This window comes from Lepisosteus oculatus, chromosome 4 (assembly GCF_040954835.1).
Source record: "Lepisosteus oculatus isolate fLepOcu1 chromosome 4, fLepOcu1.hap2, whole genome shotgun sequence".
Taxonomy (NCBI): domain Eukaryota; kingdom Metazoa; phylum Chordata; class Actinopteri; order Semionotiformes; family Lepisosteidae; genus Lepisosteus; species Lepisosteus oculatus.
In genome coordinates, this window is record NC_090699.1 from 3,773,889 (window position 1) to 3,794,142 (window position 20,254).

Genomic DNA, 20,254 nt, shown 5'->3' on the forward strand with positions numbered 1-20,254 from the left:
TATCTCTGTGTTTCAGAATGGCAGTGGCTGTGCAGTGCTGCAGGTAGGTCTGTTTCCTGTTGAAGATACAGGCATGGTACTGCTATTGAGCACTAATATTAATGAGTATTGATTCCTGGTGAGAAATGCACTGATAAAAGAGTAAGGAGAATGAGAATCAGTGTAAACTGAGATTCACTGCAGGTTCACATCATATTCCTGTGGAAAACCTCATCTCCTTTCACAGTGATCATGTTGTCATTCCGCCAGTGGAGTCATGTCTGTGCTGGACTGACTGAGCTATAAAATCACCCAACATAAATCAAAACCTTTTTACTATGAAAAGCTCACAGTCTGTAGGAGACTACCTGTCATGGGTACAAATCATGAGTCCTACACAGTGGAGCATTTTAATAAATGGATGACAAAATCTGTTATTACAATATTTACACAACTGATGGTAAGAACACTTTCACTGCTGACCTCGTGATCCTACATAATAACATTAAGAATAATATCATGTGTCCCCGTCACTGTACTGGGGCTTGCAGGGTGAGCGCCCCCTACCAGCCCCACTAACACCTCTTCCAGCAGCAGCCTCAGCTCTCCAGGGAGTCTCCCCTCCAGGTATTGGCCAGGCTCACACCTGCTGGGTCTCAGTGGGTTGCTGGTTGTGAGCTGTTTTCACACTGGTGCTCGATCTCCTTCAGAGATATTAGACAAATCCAGCAAACAGCACAGCCGGATAACCCACGCCCTGTCACACTATAAACTATATCTTTACATGACCTTTGCCCTGTTCACCTGTCTGGGGTATAACCCCAGTATTGTCTGTGGTGGACACAGTGTCCCCCAGGACACTACAGCTCAGTACTGACCCTCTCCTTTCTTCTGTACAGGTGAAGGCAGCCCCATCCCTGACCTGCGTAAGTCCACTGTGTGTAAAGTCACAGCTCCTGCTGGGCTCCAGCTCTCTCCCTGTCAGTGTGTGTGGAGGACAGAGGGGTATTTAAACTGGGGAACTGGGGGGCAGGAGCTCCCTAAAGGGCAATTCTGTTGGATCAGGAAGACCTGGACAACACTAACAATGTATCATTAAAATAACACATCACAGAAGTCCATTCTTAAATACTTCTATATTACTAATGTATTTTTTCAATTCTTAAAACATGAGCAATAAAGAGGAGGTTTCAATGTGAATGAAGTTGAGCTCCTGATTTTTAATACTGATACTGTATGTCTGAAGTTCTCTTGTAATTGTAACTTTTAGTCTCTTGAAAGAAACCAGTTCAAGACAACATTAGTGGTCTGTGAATTTCATTACCTCTGACCCCCTGAATTTTGGTACTTTGAGGTTCATAATGAAAACTGTAGTGACAACTCTGTCTCGATTATGGAGCCCAGTGTGTGACTGTGATTAACAGTGTCTGTGTCTCTCTGCTCCACTGTGTGACTGTGATTAACAGTGTCTGTATCTCTGTGTTTCAGAATGGCAGTGGCTGTGCAGTGCTGCAGGTAGGTCTGTCTCTTCTTGATGACAGAGATGCTGTTTTAAGCCCTAGTGTCTGGGGTTGTGAAGATCAATCAAAGTTTCATGGTGGGAATTTCTATCTCCATCCTGTTTTTCAGTCTAATGGCCAGTAGGAGTCTCTCCTGGTGAAGGGGCTGACAGTGTAGAAAACTCATTTTCCCTGAAGGCCATGTGCTCTGGTCTCTGCTCACTCCTGACTGAGGGTCTACAGGCTGAATGTGGCAGAGCCAGTGACCCTGGATTTGGGAATAACTGTGGAATATCAGGAGGAATCAGGAGCAGAGCCAGTCTCGTAAAAACAAGCCATTCAAATCCTAAGGAGAAACACTGTTAAAGGTTGGAATAAAAGGATGGTATAATGAGAGTACTCTTCCCCTGCAGTTTCACAGACACACAGCCTCTTGTGAGAGGCAGCAGTGGGACTCTGGTACAGGGGCTCCTCTGGGGCCTGTAGGCCTCTCTCTTGTCTGAGAAATGGCTGCTTCTCTTCACATGTCAACCAGGCTGTTGGGTCAGCAGGAAGAAACATAAAATCACCTTTTCCTTTTCTGTTTCCCTCTTTCCTCTGGCTGTGTTAATATTGTATTTTTGGGAGCTGAACCTCTTTAACCCCCAGCTCCTCAAAGGTCATTTTATCCTGGAGTGTTTGTGTCCTGAACATCTTGCAATATCTTGGACAGGATAGAGAGTCCAGAACTGGTTCAGGGTCTGAATTCAAGGAACCACCTGGACATCAAGTCTGAAACATCAGATGTATATATATCTTTCTCAGTACACACGCTAGGAAGAAATATCCACCCCTCCAAATAAAAACACATTTCATTTCATCAAAAGTGATTTTTCAAAATGTAGCACATGTAGATACCTATTTTTCTAGGCCATGTCCAATCTATTTATATTTATATATTTTACACTAGATGGGCTCTTTTATACAGCCTTTCTATTATCCAGGAGTAAAAAAATAAGAGCTGATAAGAATCTCTTTGATCTTCACTAGATTGACAGGCAGACAAGCAAAGGGGAGTATTTACTCAGTATTAAGGTATTAAGTATTAAGAGTTTACACTGAAGTATTAAGTATGAGGAGAGTATTAAGTCAGTATTCATTAGTCATGCGAATAAAGCTTCTTGAATCGATTAAAACCCCCATTCGCTCTGGGCATGTATAAGCCCCGCCCCCTGTCTCTCAGTGATCAGAGCTCACTGATTGACAGCTCGTGTCTCCTATCAGAGAGGCGGACAGTGAGCGCGAGCAGTCTGAAGTCAGTATGAGCGCCTCTGTTTCTCTCGTCTTTCTCTCCAGGTTTCTGGATGTGTTATTTCTGCTTTAAATTGAATACTTTGGATATTTCTTCACATTTTCAATGGAAGTGTTAAGGCTTTATTATATTTCAGTAAGACTTTGCTTTTGCCATTATATTTTTTTTTCTGTCACAAACGAGCAGTATACAGTCTTTGAATTCAGCACTTTTTTATTCTGCGTCATCAGGAAAATGGTCTTAGAGAAGATGAACGAGCTGCTGATCTGGGATTTGAAATAAACCGGTTTAACAGACAGGATGTCCAGTTTCTTACAGTATACAGGTCGTTGTGGTGGGTTTGAAGTGTTTGAAAGCGAGTGGTCAGGCTGTAGTTTCTCCTGCAGTCTGGTCGGTCCTGTGTTTATTAATAATGTCGTTTAAAAAAAAAAAGTTTAATCGCTGTGAAAACAAGTGTTTAATGTTTGTATTTAGAGGATATTGGGATCACTCCCATGTGTAATACTAGTGAAACAGTGAAGAAGATGTTGTTTCTCTGGAAGGGAAGAGCGGTCATTAGTAATTGACTGGTGTTTCTCTCTCGGTGTGTTTGGGGACAAAGACATTTCACGGTCTGATGGAGTTGAGTTGGACTGTGATCGGCAGGAGCCTGTTGTGATGTTTGTGTTTTATTCCCCAGCTGCTGTGAATCTGGACCCTGATACAGCTCACTGTGGGCTCAGTCTGTCTGAGGATGGGAAGAGAGTGAGACGGGGACAGAGGAAGAGTCTCTCTGACAATCCTCACAGGTTTGATCTCTGTCACTGTGTCGTGAGCAGGGAGGCCTTCACCTCAGGGAGACACTACTGGGAGGTGGAGGTGAATGATGACTGGAGAATAGGAGTGACCAGAGAGTCTGCCAGGAAGAAGGGAGAGTTCAGATTTGTTCCCCAGGAGGGTTACTGGTTGTTGAAATACTGGTGGCTGAACTCTTATCTCTGTGAATTCTCTGCTCTCACTGACCCTGAGACCCCTCTCCCCCTCAGTCTGCGGCCCAGGAAGCTGGGGGTGTGTGTGGATATTGAGGAGAGGAAGGTCTCCTTTTACACAGTGGAGTCCAGAGCTCATGTCTACACTTTCACTGACATGGTCTTCCCTCAGGGGGAGAAGATCTATCCTGTCTTCTGGACTGAGGATCGTAATAAAGCCCTTGAGCTGCTGCCTGCTGTCAGTGTGGAGATTAAACCCGTCACTGACTCATGAACACAGGCTGACTCTCTCCCAGCTCTCTGGCCCACTGCTCATACTGGGAGACGGGTTTACTGACGGGTAGTGAGGTGATGTCAGAAATACAATAGTAATTGTAGATGATGTTGTATCGTGTTTAAATTTTTTATTTCAATATAACACATTTAAATGGGGAAAAATAACATGTACGAGAGAGGGCGAGATACCTCGCTACCAGCCTGCTGTACTCCTGACTTGTAAATATCTCTGGAAACCCTGCTGTGTTTTTTTTCTAATTTTAAGAAAATAAACTTTTAAAAATGAAATCCCGTGTGAGTCTCTCCTGCGCGCGCCGGTGACCGTGAAGCTGCCAGAATGGGGAGGGACCCGGTGACGTCACCACAGCCAGGAGGAATAGGGACTGTGACGCAGACAGGAAGTGGCTCAGGGTGGTTATGGGAGTTGTAGTTTGCAGGCAGTGCTGCGTCTGTGAGCAGCTACAGCCAGTCTAATACCCGGCTCCCCTTAGTCAGGGTTACATCAGCATATTACTCTTTTTTCTGGTCTTTGGTTCCCAATGAAGTGTGATAATTGGCCAGTGAAGCTCTGTTTTCCTTCATATGGAAGCCCAAAAGTTTATGGCAGCGGCAAGTTTTTTTCTTCACGGACAGAAACCTGGGCTCCGTGTCAGTCTTGTCTTCCATCCTGCCATTTGGACATTTCATGTGGACGATTCTCTGTCCACAGAGGGACTGTGTCAGAGAGGTAGTTTTAACACACTCCCTTGTGCGCTGGTTAGTGTGGTAATTGTGAGACGCTCCCTAGAGCAGGCAAGTTAGTAGATGGCTGAGCTGCTAAATAACTCTTCAAGTAAAAAGTGAAGTTAAACGCATTCCTGGTGTTGTGTTCAGCTGTGTTTAATATATATAAACTAACCCAAAACAGGAGAGACTGCACCGGGAGATTACTGCACTGCTTCGGCAGTTCATGTACTCAGCAGGATGAGCATCATTATTTGAGGGATTATTTTTGTAACTTTGGGATGTGTATTTGTTTCCTTTCATTATTTTGTCCCTCTCTCTACCTTGGAACAAAACGTGCTACAATTCGCTATTTTTTTAAATCCCAGCCGTGTTTAGTCCAAACTCTCAGAACAACCTGAGAAACTTCAAGTTCAGGACTCTCAGTACCGCCCTCTCCGACCGCATCTGAAATATTTCACTTTGTTCGCTTCGTGACGCAGTGCTGTACCGCGGGAAAACACTGTTGACAACATGAATACCGAACTTCAATCTGTTACATATTTTCTTAGAAATACATTTTATTATGCAAATAAATTAAACTTCTTGACTAAACTGTCTGTATGACTAAAATAGCTGTTTTACTCAACTAAAAGTAAGACTTATTATAATTAAAATGTATGGAATATTGAAACAGGAAGGAGACTTGGAGACGCTTCAGAGAACACGTCAGGGCTGTGAAGATGAAAGATTTCTCCAAGCCCCTAGTTTCTCAGTTCACCTCAGACGGCCATGATCACACCGATCTCTCTGTCTGCATTCTCAAAGAAGGGTTTCTCACCTCCCACAGCAGAAAGACGTCAGAAACAAAAATGATTCTGAAATTTGATTCACCCCTTCTCCCTCTCTCAACGACAGACTGGTTTTCGTGTAATTTAATAAAGTATATTTGTTTCCTTTCATTATTTTGTCCCTCTTTCTACCTTGGAACAAAACGTGCTGTAATCGTCTCTATTCTCACACGTCTCTCTCCCCCTCTCCACTTTGCAGCACCTTCTGAATGGTCTCTCTGTCTCTCCCCTCTCCCCTCTCCCGCCTCCCGGCTGTTCTTCTCCTGCTACATTATCTCTGCAGTTTCCTTTCTCCGCTTTTCAGCAGGAATCAACCCTTCCTGGTTCCTTTGCAGCCTACGCATGCTGACACAGCTCCCTACCAGCTACAGGGAGATCAGTTACAGGGAAGAAACCTTCACTGGGTCCTTTGCAGCGTTTAAACTTGCTTACTGCACTTCACATGTGTACAGTCATTAATGATGTCACGTCAGTCAAGGAAAAATTAGTCTTGACTTCTGCCTTTCGAAAAAGTACAGCCAACCTTCTGCACCTGAACACCTCCATTGCGTCGAGCCTGTCTACCGAAACACTGTCTAATTTCTACATTTGCATTGTGATCTTAATGATCTGGAAGTTCATTTACAAATGTAAAAACTCCATCGAAGTCCCTTCCGCATTTGTGAAACTGGGGAGAGTCAGTTGAGAGACGGAACAAACTACAAACAGACCTGGACCAATAAAATCACTGCAGACAGGAGTGTGAATGCTTGGAGCTTTATTGAGTCTCAGTACAAGGGATCTATTACAGCAGGCAGAGCAGAGCCAAGAGTCTCACCAGAGAGGACGGGAGACACAGTGAGAGAGAAGATCACAGAGAATCCCTCAGTAATAAACACACACAGCAGGACAGGAGACACAGTGAGAGGGAGAGTAGATCACAGAGACTCCCTCAGTAATAAACACACACAGCAGGACAGGAGACACAGTGAGAGGGAGAGTAGATCACAAAGACTCCCTCAGTAATAAACACACAACAGGACAGGAGACACAGTGCTTCAAAAGTTTATCAATAATCTCTAAATAGAAAACAACATCAGAGGTCAGACACAAAATTGTTATTGTCATTCTAAGTTAATTTTTAAACTCAACAAACTATATTTTATTCAAACTCATTCATCTTGAAATAAGTCTAAGATGTATACCCAAAGAGAGGAAGTTCAGGAAAATCATTTTCACCTTCCTGGTTTTCACAGAACTCTCAGAACTTCAACTCAGAAGTTCTTGTTGGTCTGTACTCAGCTCGTCAGAAGTTGTCTGGTGGTGTCTGTGGAACGTGGTCACATCGTATATATAGACACACTGTTTCCTGCAGACTCAGGATGAGATGAGAGAAAGGTCTGCTGAGGTCCAGCATGAAGACGTTCCTCTCTACATCAGTGGTCTCAGTGCTCATTAAGATAACAGTGTGGTTTTTATTCTTTTCATTCCCCCAAACCACAGGGCTGGTTCTCAGACGCACACAAGGGCCACACGATTTTGAGAAGAATCTTGTTTGCATGGAAAATGTATTTGAGAGTCCCTGTGCACATGTCCCTGTGCTGAAGAACTGATCTCAGTTCTCTCTGCCCAGTGTCACAGCTGGTTCTCTCATGAGTCTCAGTGTCAGGGTCAACCAGTGTGTGAGGAGATGAACAGAGGAGCCTCACACTCAAGATCACTGTGGGAGAGGGACCAGAGTGTTTTTCAGTTTTCTATTGGGATCCTGCAGTGATGTGATACCAGCTTTACAGTCCATTTCTGACTCACTACTTGAAATAGCCAAAGAGAATAAATAAAACCTTAAACATGGTCATTCTTGTTTTCATGCACTCCTGAGGACTCCTGTCTCTCCTGTTGTCACACACACACACCTGAGGACTCCTGTCTCTCCTGTTGTCACACACACACCTGAGTACTCCTGTCTCTCCTATTATCACACAGAAACACCTGAGGACTCCTGTCTCTCCAGTTGTCACACAACCACAAGAGGACTCCTGTCTCTCCTGTTGTCACACACACACACACACACACACCTGAGGATTCCTGTCTCTCCTGTTGTCACACACACACACACACACACACACACACACACACACACACACACACACACCTGAGGATTCCTGTCTCTACTGTTATCACACACACACACACCCCTGAGGACTCCTGTCTCTCCTGTTGTCACACAAACACAAGAGGACTCCTGTCTCTCCTGTTGTCACACTCACACACCTGAGGACTCCTGTCTCTCCTGTTGTCACACACACACACACCTGAGGACTCCTGTCTCTCCTGTTGTCACACACACACACACCTGAGGACTCCTGTCTCTCCTGTTGTCACACACACACACACACCTGAGGACTCCTGTCTCTCCTGTTGTCACACACACACACACCTTAGGACTCCTGTCTCTACTGTTATCACACACACACACCCCTGAGGACTCCTGTCTCTCCTGTTGTCACACAAACACAAGAGGACTCCTGTCTCTCCTGTTATCACACACACACACACACACACCTGAGGACTCCTGTCTCTCCTGTTGTCACACACACACACCTGAGGACTCCTGTCTCTCCTGTTGTCACACAAACACACCTGAGGACTCCTGTCTCTCCTGTTGTCACACACATACCTGAGGACTCCCGTCTCTCCTGTTGTCACACACACCGGAGGGGAATTATCTGTTAATGCTTCTTCCTGTGGAAGTGTGTTCTGGTCAGCATCAGCCCCAGCTGTGTCGAGTATCTGAGCTGACCGGTGTTCCTGTGGTGTCCAGTACTGGTTAATAGAGCTATCAAGCTCAGGCTGCCTGTCAATATCACTAACGCTACTGGAAACTGCCTAAGGACCTCAGTTATGAGCCTGAGTTTAGCCTGTTCTAGTTCAGCTGCTTGAAATCAAGAGACAGCCAGCTGGACTGACCCCCTCCTCCCTACAACAGTCTCAGGACACCAGCACAGGACTCTCCTGCTCTCCTCGTCCTCCCTCAGGCCTGTAGAGACTCTGCAGCTGAAACACTGAGTCTTTTCCTTCTGCTCGACCTGTCCCTGAGCAGCCCAGGGGTGAGACAGCCCCCCCGAACCTCCAGCAGTCTTCATTCACACAGTGTAGTCTCAGGAGTGACCCTGAATCCACATCACTGCTGGACTTCCTGACTCAGTAACAAGCTCACTGACTGCAGGAGACAGGGGTAAGTTCTCCTGTCCTAGTAAAGACACTTACTGCTCCAGAAGCAAAACAATTTGACAAAATCAAAAACTCAAAATCCAGCATTTGTGGGTTACCTTTATTTATTTTTTTCCCCCAATATTAGAGGCAAAAAGGAGAGAGAAGGCACAACATGGAACAGGAAGTGACATCACACAGAAGGGCCTACAACTACCAGGACAGCACAGTTAACTACACAAACGCAGGCGCCCAATTGGCTGAAGGCGCTGTCTGTCTCGCCACGTCTCCCCTCGAGAGTCCCGACCCCATGTGATGATGTCACGGCAGGGGGCGTGTCTTCACCAGGGGTGGAGTGTTCTCAGTAGGCGTGGTTGGCGACGAACAGGGATTCTCCAGCAGCTGTGCCTTTGTCTCCGGTGGGAACATACTTCCCGACTGCAGCCTGGCTGTTAGTCTGAGAGAGAGGGAGAGACAGATATCAGCACCGGCTCAGTACAGAGTGTCTGAGCAGCAGACTGCCCCTCCACCCGGCTTCACTGCTGGTCCCCAGGGAAACACTCACTGATCGACTGTCCAGGGCACTTATTTCCTTAAAAAGCAGGAAGCGGTCCTGATCTGTTTCTCTGTGGCAGGTTTCAGTGCGTCAGTCGGTGTGTCAGTACCTGTGAGGGCTTGGTGCTCTCCTCCATGTCATTGTGTCAGTGTGACAGTGGGTCAGTCACTGCGTCACTGGGTCAGTCAGTGTGTCAGAACGTCGGTCAGTCTGTCAGTGAGTCAGTGGGTCAGCGTGTCAGTTGTCAGTGGGTCAGCATGTCAGTTGTCAGTGTGACAGTGGGTCAGTGAGATAGTGGGTCAGTCAGTAGGTCAGTGGGTCAGTCAGTGTGACAGTGGGTCAGTCAGTGAGACAGTGGGTCAGTACCGTTGCTCTCTTGATGTACTCCTCCTGGGAGGCCTTGGCGTTCTCCTTCTTGCCTGCCCAGGCCTTCAGCGCGGAGGCCTGCAGCGCGCGGCCGTACAAGAAGGTCAGGGCCCAGGGCTTGTGCAGGGGGCACTGGCTGATGGCGTTGAGGTTGATGGAGGCCTCCTCCTCGCTCTGCCCACCGGACAGGAACGTCACCCCTGGGACAGAGAGGGAGAGAGAGAGGGGCGTCACAAAACCGCCGGACCCCAAACCCTCGAAATGTAACCCCCACCTCCTCACGAGCGAGCACCTGGAGGCACAGCAGCCACGTTTGTCACAACAGCAAGCAGACAAACTCACCGAGGAACGGACACAGCAGGGGAACTGCAGCTCAGTGGAATTATTCCAGTGAGAAACAGTGCCCCCATGGTGCTCAGGCACAGCAGGGGAACTGCAGCTCAAAGGAGTTATTCCAGTGAGAAACAGCACCCCCATGGTGCTCAGGCACAACAGGGGAACTGCAGCTGTGGAATTATTCCAGTGAGAAACAGCGCCCCCATGGTGCTCAGGCACAGCAGGGGAACCGCAGCACAAAGGAATTATTCCAGTGTGAAACAGCGCCCCCATGGTGCTCAGGCACAGCAGGAAAACTGCAGCTCACTGTAAGACCACTTCTAGGGGTAGCACAATAACGCACCAACGCCCCCTCTCCCACCCCACCCTGCGCCCCGACTCTCTCACCTTCTCAGTGACGTACTGGCAGCACTTGAGGTTGTGGTCTCCGTCGGGCAGGATCTCGGGCTCCACGATGGGCACGATGCCATGTTAACACGGATTGGGGCAGCGCTCGCAGGTGGGTGCACAGGGGTGCACAGGGGAGCAGGCCCAGAGCTCACAGACTGGGACGCACACACACGCACGCACTGCTTCCAAATCAAAAACCGGAACTAGTCCAGTATGTCCAACTGGTTACAGGGCCCACCAGTCCTACCGGGATTTTGGTTGTTCCACTGGGATTTGATTGTTGGAGTTCCTATTTTTTTAGTTTGAGGAACCTTTTCTTTTTAAACCTGTTAAGGGGAAGGCTTCAGAAACGCATTGCCGAATCTCTCAGTTTCCACCCCAGCTAGGGCTAGGGTCAGGATCCCGCTGGTACTTGGAACATTTCTAACCTTGTCGCTGTATTTTGGGGCCCAGGTAAAGCTCAGAAAACAGCTATGCTTTTTGCCCATCATAATTTTCTGCTTTTCCACATACTTAGTGCTGCATTAGACAGTACAGGATGTGTCCTACAAAACTACATCAGAATGAAAGTGTTAGGAAAATGAATTTGATAGGGTAAACTCTCTATGATGTGTCAATTCAAATGGGAAAAGAAATATAATTGATGTCGGAACTGAATGCGTCTCTTAACCCCCGACCCCGGCTCGTACTATCTGGCAAATGCTGGCGTAGTGGTCGAGGACGTTGGGGTTCTCGATGATGGCGAGATGGGAGGGGGTGGTGGGTGTGATCTTCAGCATGCAGCGCCACTTGGCGAAGTCGGCGCCATCCTTCTTGTACTGGGCATAGCGCTCGTACAGCCCATCCAGACCTGGGAGAGAGAGAGGGGTTAATACACACACACTGACTGGACACTCCAGTACATTAACACTGCACTGAGAGAGAGAGGGGTTAATACACACACACTGACTGGACACTCCAGTACATTAACACTGCACTGAGAGAGAGAGGGGTTAATACAGACACACTGACTGGACACTCCAGTACATTAACACTGCACTGAGAGAGAGAGGGGTTAATACAGACACACTGACTGGACACTCCAGTACATTAACACTGCACTGAGAGAGAGAGGGGTTCATACACACACACTGACTGGACACTCCAGTACATTAACACTGCACTGAGAGAGAGAGGGGTTCATACAGACACACTGACTGGACACTCCAGTACATTAACACTGCACTGAGAGAGAGAGGGGTTAATACACACACACTGACTGGACACTCCAGTACATTAACACTGCACTGAGAGAGAGAGGGGTTAATACACACACACTGACTGGACACTCCAGTACATTAACGCTGCACTGAGAGAGGGGTTAATACAGACACACTGACTGGACACTCCAGTACATCCCAAAGCCTGTCTACACTCTAGGGGTGACAGGGCCTTCTCCTGCTGTGCCACCAAGCTCTGGAACTCTCTCCCCAAGGACATCAGAGAGTCTCCTTCAGATCCAGACTCAAACCTCCTTCTCTAGAAGAGTCTGTACTTCACTGGTCTCGTTCCTCACCCCTCTGCTGTTCTCACTACCACCCTCCACGGTCTCCCCTGTGTGTTGTCATTGTTTTTATCTGGTGTATTCTTATTTATTGTCATTCTGTAAAGCACTTTAAGGGCACTATATAAAATAAAGTTTATTATAAAAGCCAGTGCAGGTGTGTACAGAGACAGGAGCCCCAGAGTCTCTTATAAAAGCCAGTGCAGGTGTGTACAGAGACAGGAGCCCCAGAGTCTCTTATAAAAGCCAGTGCAGGTGTGTACAGAGACAGGAGCCCCAGAGTCTCTTATAAAAGCCAGTGCAGGTGTGTACAGAGACAGGAGCCCCAGAGTCTCTTATAAAAGCCGGTGCAGGTGTGTACAGAGACAGGAGCCCCAGAGTCTCTTATAAAAGCAGGTGCAGGTGTGTACAGAGACAGGAGCCCCAGAGTCTCTTATAAAAGCCAGTGCAGGTGTATACAGAGACAGGAGCCCCAGAGTCTCTTATAAAAGCCAGTGCAGGTGTGTACAGAGACAGGAGCCCCAGATTCTCTTATAAAAGCCAGTGCAGGTGTGCACAGAGACAGGAGCCCCAGAGTCTCTTATAAAAGCCAGTGCAGGTGTGTACAGAGACAGGAGCCCCAGAGTCTCTTATAAAAGCAGGTGCAGGTGTGTACAGAGACAGGAGCCTCAGAGTCTCTTATAAAAGCCAGTGCAGGTGTGTACAGAGACAGGAGCCCCAGAGTCTCTTATAAAAGCCAGTGCAGGTGTGTACAGAGACAGGAGCCCCGAGTCTCTTATAAAAGCCAGTGCAGGTGTGCACAGAGACAGGAGCCCCAGAGTCTCTTATAAAAGCCAGTGCAGGTGTGTACAGAGACAGGAGCCCCAGAGTCTCTTATAAAAGCCAGTGCAGGTGTGTACAGAGACAGGAGCCCCAGAGTCTCTTATAAAAGCCAGTGCAGGTGTGCCAGTGCAGGTGTGTGACTGCAGTGCTCTGTAAAGCCACAAGGTGGAGCAATGAAGCTTAACGTGGCTCGGGGAGCAGTTGGGCTGTTGTCAGAAAACACCGGTTTCCATTCCTGGTCAGTGCTGAGGGACCATTCTTTTCCAATTATAGAATTAAGTTGTACGCTGTTTAGACTTATTATTTTAAACTGTTATTATACTGGAGCTTGTGAACATGATGTGCCTCTTTCAGGTTTACATCCACATAGAGAAAATTAAATCGTAAATTTTGGTAGCAGAAAATAATAACACTACTGTAATGTAATACATACCTAATGTACACACAGATGGTAATGATAGCTAAATATGAAAATGTACACAACAATATTCTCTTTAATATAATTTAAATGATAAAATTTACACAATCACTATTCCTGAGGTCATCCTCTCCTTGCTAGTTCACAGGAGTGTGAATGACTGGAGCTTTATTGAGTCTCAGTACAGGTGATCTCTCACAGCACGCAGAGCAGAGCCAAGAGTCGCAGGGGGAGGGATCGGAGGGGGGAGAGGAACTGTGCAGCAGGTCAGATAATCTGCTCTTGTTACAAACAGAGTCAGATCTGTGAACTGAAGAGCCTGCACTGAGCTTCTGAAGCAGCAGGGGGGCGCTGTTCCCCAGCATCAGGTGAAGCTTCAAACACCTGTATTCTTCTTGATCCAGGGCCTGAAGCTGAGCACCCGGATAAGGACCCCAAGGGTGTTGGGGGCTTCGCAGTTCTCACTGGTTATAAAACTCACAACCCTGACCTGAACCCATCTGTTGTTCTCTTTACACACCAGAGGGCCCCCAGAGTCACCCTGTAATGAGAGAGAGAGAGCACACACTGCTGGTGGTGGAGGGGAGTCCCCATTACCTGTAAAGCGCTTTGAGTGGAGTGTCCAGAAAAGTGCTATATAAGTGTAAGAAATTAGTATTATTATAATATAGGTGAAGTAGAGTTGTAGTTACTCACAGTTCTGGGCAGTGTGCTGCAGTGAGAACCCAGCAACTACTGATCTGGGAGCCACCACATTCAAAATACTCTCCAGGTTTCGTGTTGACAGGAGTGATCTGAAGATAAACCATCCAGGGCCACTCTCCCTCTGATGCATCCTGACCACCCACTACAGAGCTCCTGGACAGAGGAGAGCTGGACACTGGAGAGACACAGAGGGGTTCATACAGAACAGGCTTGAGATCAGTCATCCAGGACCACTGTCCCTCCGTCACACCCTGACTGACCACTACAGAGCTCCTGGACAGGGGAGAGCTGGACACTGGAGACACACAGAGGGGTTGTCATTATGGGTAGTTTTAACACACTCCCTTGTGTTTTAGTTGGTCTAGTAATTGTGAGACACTCCCTGGAGTAAGCTACTGTAGTGTGTGAGATCGCAGGTGGCTGACCCGTGAGCGAACTGCTGACTCACCGTTCAATTAGAAAGATAAGTTAAACACATTCCTTGTGTTGGAGATATTTTTATATAAACGAACCTTAAATCACGATATGGTGTCAGAAGCGGTCCTGCTGCAGTAAACACGGGTCGAGGAAGGAATTGCAGCAAACTGAACAAAGGGAAGAAAACGCCGGTAAAACTGGAGAAGTTCCAGCCGCCCCCAGTCTGCAGTCCTCAGGTAATACTGCTGGAAACTGGAATCGATTTAAACAGCGATTTGAAGTGTATTCATCGGCAGTTGTTGCGGATGAAAGAAGTGATGAAACCAAAGTTTCCATTTTATTACATATAATCGGGGAGGAAGCGCTGGAGGTTTAGAACAGCTTTCAGTCTGAAGCCGGAGAACACGTGAAGTTAGAAGTTATACTGGATACGTGTGAAAATACTGCCTTCCGAAACGAAATGTGACTTATGAAAGATACAGATTCTCCACTTGTGCACAGAAACCAGGTGAAACGATTGATCGATATCTGAGTAGCGAATACGGAGCAAAACGTGAGTGTGGAGAGTTAACAGAACCTGTAATAAAAGATCAGGCACTCAGGGGAAGGTTGCTAAGAGAGTAAGATTTGGATGTGGAAAAAGCCGTCCGAATATGCGGGCAGCCGAAGCAGTAAAAGCGATGTGCAGGAAGAAAACTACGCGTGGTGGCAAAAAATGAAATCAAACAGCATGCAATTACTGAGAGAAATAAAACGGTAATAAACAAACGCATACACAGAGCATGCATGTGGACATAGCGGATTACAGCTCTCTCCTAGACAGTGCCCAGTTTATGGGAAAGTTTGTAAGAAATGTCGAAAGCTCAGACATTTTGGACGATGCTGTACAGATCCAGCTATTCCGAATGAGCGAGGGAGACTGCAGTAGTTCAGTCCAGCGGCTACGGGAGATCGCAGCTATTTAGAAATGTTTCCTTGAGTGACTGCAGTGCTTTGTAAAGCCACCAGGTGGAGAAATGAAGTTTAACGTGGCTCGTGGAGCAGTTGGGCTGTTGCGAGAAAACGCCGGTTTCCATTCCTGGTCAGTGCTGAGGGACCATCCTTTTCCAGTTATAGAATTAAGTTGTATGCTGTTTAGGCTTATTAATTTTAAACTGTTATTATACTGGAGCTTGTGAATGTGATGTGTCTCTTTCAGGTGTACATCCACATAGAGAAAATTCAGAGGATTTTGTGGTAGCAGAAAATAACAGAACTGTAATGTAATACATACCTAATGTACACACAGTAGATGGTAGTGATAGCTAAATATGAAAACGTACACAACAGTTCCACCCTCTTCATAAATATTTTATGCTTCAAAGTCTTTAAATGGTGACTTACGGTGGATTATGGTTTTACTTTGCTTGTTCTGACATCATATACAGTTTATGTACTGAACTTCATAAAAAGTTACTGTATAATGTTTTATCCTTTCTTAGAATATGTAGTAAGAGCACCACTCGCTGTTATTGTAAAAGATGTTGTGCTGATTTAATACCACTTGATAGTAAAATTAATATGGAATCATGTAACTAAGCAGCTAAAATATCACAAGTGGTTGTTTTGGAAATGGGTAACTTGTGTTACCAAGTTGAATACTTTGATGCATAAAATCGTTATGAAGACGGTGGAATACTGTTGTGTACTTTTGACCAACTAAGTAATCTTGCTTTTACAAAATATACCTACCTCTTAATCCATTTAATGTTTAACATGCTGTAAAACAGTTTAGAATTATTAAAAGTCTAACAGTATACAACTTTAATTCTGTAATTGGTAAAAGATTGTCCCTCAGCAGTGACCAGGATTCGAAACCGGGTGTTTTCTAGCGACAGCCCAAATGGCGCACATGAGACGTTAAACTTTCCCAGCTCCACCTGGCGGTTCTGCAAGGCATTTAAACATGTGGTACATTGCGGTACCTTGTGGATGGTGCACTGCGAATGACTGCAGCATCCCTCCCTCAGTTTGAATGGACCTGTAGATTCTTCACATTTTTATCACTACCTGTCAAGAACAACTCCGAGTATTTTAATATTTCATATATTCTGCAGATATGCCTTGTGAAAATGTGGCCTAATTACATGGAGGAAAAGTCTCCCTTCCATCCCCGAAGTTTGCTTCAATGTCTGTGTCCCAGTTCTTGAACTGAGCCCTCAGTCCCTCCTCGCTAGTCACAGGGCTCAGGGGAAGAAGGGTGTCTGTAGTTGATGCTTCTTTTTCCAGAGGCTGTGTGTGTCGGCAGTTCATTGTTAAAATAATTTTTCTTTCACCGCTCGCAGTATGTTGAAATTGAATGTCATCTCCTCTATCCCTGTGCAATAGTAGTGACCCATCATGTTCATTCATCCAGAGCAGGCTTGACTCAAGACAAGCAAAGAAAACTAAGAAAGACTTGGCCCTACTGCTCTCTGTTTATTCAAAGCTTTGTACTACTGAATACAGTTCATCTTGTCTGTCCCAGTACAGAAACGACAGTACGAGGATGTAGCATGTTCATTCACAGGAAACAAAAAAAAAGTAAACTTGGCAACACCTTAGAACTGTGGACTATTAAATATGATGAATATTTTATTCCCCATGGCAACTCTTCACTGCTTTGATGGGCTAGAACAATTCACGTCTCCACTCTGTGAGGAATTGGGGGTGATTTCCTTTAGCGGAGTTTCTCCCATTAAGGGCCCATTTGAGGTGCACCTGAGCACCCCTGAGAAACACAAATGTAGAAATGGGGCACCCCGCGCCCTTGCAGGCTTGAGCGAGGACACGCACATGAAGGGCTCAAGACCGCTGAGTGTGCACATGGAGACACGGTCTCAGGAAACCTGCAGGACTCCAGGACTGGAGCTGGGTCCTATGTGTCTCGTGCTGACTGCCCACATGCTGTGCTATTAACAGGGTGAAATGGGACCTTATCAAGAGATACAGTTGGCAGCTGTGGGATCTCATCTGCTCTCCGCTCCTGTGGAGTGAGCTTGACAGGTTAGAAAGAAATGGCCAGCAGCCATGTCACCCTGCAGTTCACAGCTGGCAGCCCACTGCAGCTCAGCAGTGTGAGCCTGGTCAGTACCTGGATGAGAGACCTCCTGGGAAAAAGTAAAGATGCTGCTGGAAGAGGTGTTAGTGGGGCCAGCAGGGGGGGGTCACCCTGCAGTCTATGTGGGTCCTAATGCCCCAGTATAGTTTTTTTTTTTAAAAAAAAAGCTCGGTCTTTCAGAGGAGACATAAAACCGAGGTCCTGACTCTCTTTGGTCATTAAAAATCCCAGGATGTTTCTTGAAAAGAGTTGGGGTGTTACCCTGGTGCCCTGGCCACATTTCCTTACTTTGGCCTTTACCAATCATGGCCTCCTAATAATCCCCTCTGCTCTCCTCCTCACTGAGAGCTGGTGTGTGCGGAGTGTACTGGCACACTATGGTTACTGTTGCATAATCCAGGTGAGGCTGCCCACTGGTGGGGGTGGAGGAGATCCCCATTACCTGTTAAGAGCTTTGAGTGGAGTGTCCAGAAAAGCACTCTTTACAGTAAATGTAAGCAATTATTATTATTACATCAGTGCCTAAGGGACTGATATTTTTTTTTCTCACCAAACTACTTGTAACAGACTTAGTCTTTGAAATCATCTTTTATCGCCCTCTGATGGCCACAGTTGTTTCTTCATTGAATTACATTCCCCAGCATGCTGTAAAAATCCTGAATATAAAACTGAAACCAATGACCCTACAAGGCAGAGTGTCAGTGGAAAAGGAGGAACAGAAGACATAGGGGTCCCCCAGGACCAGTGCTGGGAGCCCCTGTTCCAGATCCCCTCACTGTGGAGCTGCTCTGCTCTTTGCTGGCAACTCAGAGACGGGGGGACCCCTTGATCACATGTGATGGGAAGGAGTTCCAGTCAGTTCAGCCTCATGTGGAAACAAACAGGAGACGCCCCCACAGCCCCCACAAGACCAGGGGGTTCTAGATCACATGGCTCCCTGTGTGTGCTTTGTCTTTTACAGCTGTGACACAGAAGGTGAACATTTCAAGAGATGATCTTCCCAGGCAGCTTGGAGGTGGGGTGGGGTTTGAGGTTTGGGGTCCCCCGTGTGCCCCACTGCTGTGTCCCCTGAGCAAGAAGCAAGAACAGAGGCTGGTGGGGAGAGAACAGATGTCTGATGCAACAAGGTCGATTTTTATTAAGTGCTGTTTAGTTACTATTGTTTTATAGAGGACAGTGAAACAGAGAGCAGCCCAGAGCAGCACAGGAGGAGCCTTCATCATCGGGACAGAGACAGGATCCCCATGAGAGAGAACAGACCAGAGCCAGTCCACTGGGACACAGCAGGCTGGGACAGGCCCTCTTTGGAACACTTTCTTCCAAAGGATTAAAAATGCTTAGAGATATATATTCACACTTGCGACCCACTTCACACCCTTCAACATGATGATATTAAACCTCAAAAGGAAGAAGACATTCAGTTCCGCACACTCTGCCTTCCCGAATAGTTCGGCTCTGAAAATGGAAAGGGATCCATATCGCTGGTCTCGCAGAACTTCAGTCCAGTCATGTATCTCACTAGCTAATAGGATGAAATAAAAAAAGACTGAATATGATGATGGCTAGCACTTGGAGGGGATGTGGACTGGGGAAATTGCTGGGAATATTATATTAATAATACATATGAAGTTGGGAACATTATGTAGACGTATTATAGAAGAGAGGTGGTGAGTTGTGAGAAGGTTTGTTTTTGTTTCCAGTTTGTAATGCTGGGAAATTGGGGGAAAAAAAAGAGAAAATTAATAAACTAAAAACAAAACGTTCTCAGACAGTGGACACAGTCCCAGCAGAATTCAAGGCTGATAAAGACAAGAAGACTTTCAGAATAATTTCACTACTGGTGAGAAACCTGGATTGATTGATTGGTGGTTGGTTGATTGACTGACTTGATCATGGTGTGAGTATAGTTTTGTCACGCATTAGGATTTTTTTCCCAGTGCTAGGAAAATAAGCAAAACTTAAAAATCTGTCAGTATGAAATGAATATCTGAAAAACAAATCCTTCTGGGGTAACTTGTCTGAATCGTGCTGGTATTAAAGTCACAGTAAATTTATAGCCTGTGTATGTGTTCACACAAGAGACAATATCATGAAAGGTATGAAAAGAAAACAGAATATCAGCCCTGAAGTCCAGCCTGCAGAGAGAGAGAGAGAGAGAGAGAAACGTCCTTGGTCCAGGCTCCAGTGAGTGGACAGGACTCAGGGTGTGGAGGTCCTGGTGGTCAGCAGCATGGAGAGACACGTCCATATTCCAGGCTCTAGAGGTGTCCAGTGAGTGGACAGGGCTCAGGGTGTGGAGGTCCTGGTGGTCAGCAGCATGGAGAGACACGTCCATATTCCAGGCTCTAGAAGTGTCCAGTGAGTGGACAGGGCTCAGGGTGTGGAGGTCCTGGTGGTCAGCAGCATGGAGAGACATGTCCATATTCCAGGCTCTAGAGGTGTCCAGTGAGTGGACAGAGCTCAGGATGTGGAGATCCAGGCGGTCAGCAGCAGGGACAGGACAGCCAGCAGCAGGACAGTGTGTCCCAGGGAGAGGGCGCTGCTGGGGGTGGGGGTGGTGGTGACCACGGTGTTGGAGTTGATGATGGGCAGGGTGGGGCCTATGTTGCTCTGCAGGAAACTCTGGTATCTGGACACCTTGGGGAACTCGGGCTACACGCCCCTTTCTTTGGACGGTGTTGTCCACTGCAACAATGCTGGCCTGAATCCAGAGAGAGTCCTTTTTACACACCAGAGGATCCCCTGAGTCTCCCTGGAGAGAGAGAAAAAGAGAGAAGTTAATACAGACACCCTGACTGGACACTCCAGTACATTAACACTGCACTGAGAGAGAGAGGGGCTAATACAGACACACTGACTGGACACTC

At 46.7% G+C, this 20,254-nt stretch overlaps 3 protein-coding genes and 1 long non-coding RNA gene across 4 annotated transcripts in view; 1 reads left to right on the top strand and 3 right to left on the bottom strand.

The window, feature by feature from the left end:
* LOC107076098 (butyrophilin subfamily 1 member A1-like) overlaps positions 1-20,254 on the bottom strand; it is a 244,514-nt gene that overhangs the window by 199,028 nt on the left and 25,232 nt on the right. The gene's annotated exons all lie outside the window — the stretch shown is intronic.
* The window catches only part of LOC138238055 (butyrophilin subfamily 1 member A1-like), a 143,387-nt gene that overhangs the window by 11,966 nt on the left and 111,167 nt on the right, over positions 1-20,254 (top strand). The window contains exons 10-11 of the mRNA XM_069187881.1: positions 17-43; positions 879-905. Of these exons, the coding sequence (XP_069043982.1) occupies positions 17-43; positions 879-905 (54 nt within the window). The remainder of the gene's footprint in view (positions 1-16; positions 44-878; positions 906-20,254) is intronic.
* On the bottom strand, positions 7,397-8,395 carry LOC138238076 (uncharacterized). The gene is made up of 3 exons (XR_011189261.1): positions 8,018-8,395; positions 7,817-7,941; positions 7,397-7,419 (listed from the first exon to the last, which is right to left on the bottom strand). It is a non-coding gene; the product is annotated as an uncharacterized lncRNA (long non-coding RNA).
* On the bottom strand, positions 8,863-19,803 carry LOC138238184 (fructose-bisphosphate aldolase A-like). Its single transcript, XM_069188231.1, has 5 exons — positions 19,587-19,803; positions 11,093-11,253; positions 10,357-10,460; positions 9,678-9,969; positions 8,863-9,212 (listed from the first exon to the last, which is right to left on the bottom strand). Exons 1-5 carry the CDS (start codon positions 19,801-19,803, stop codon positions 9,117-9,119), a joined length of 870 nt encoding a protein of 289 aa, XP_069044332.1. The 3' UTR covers positions 8,863-9,116.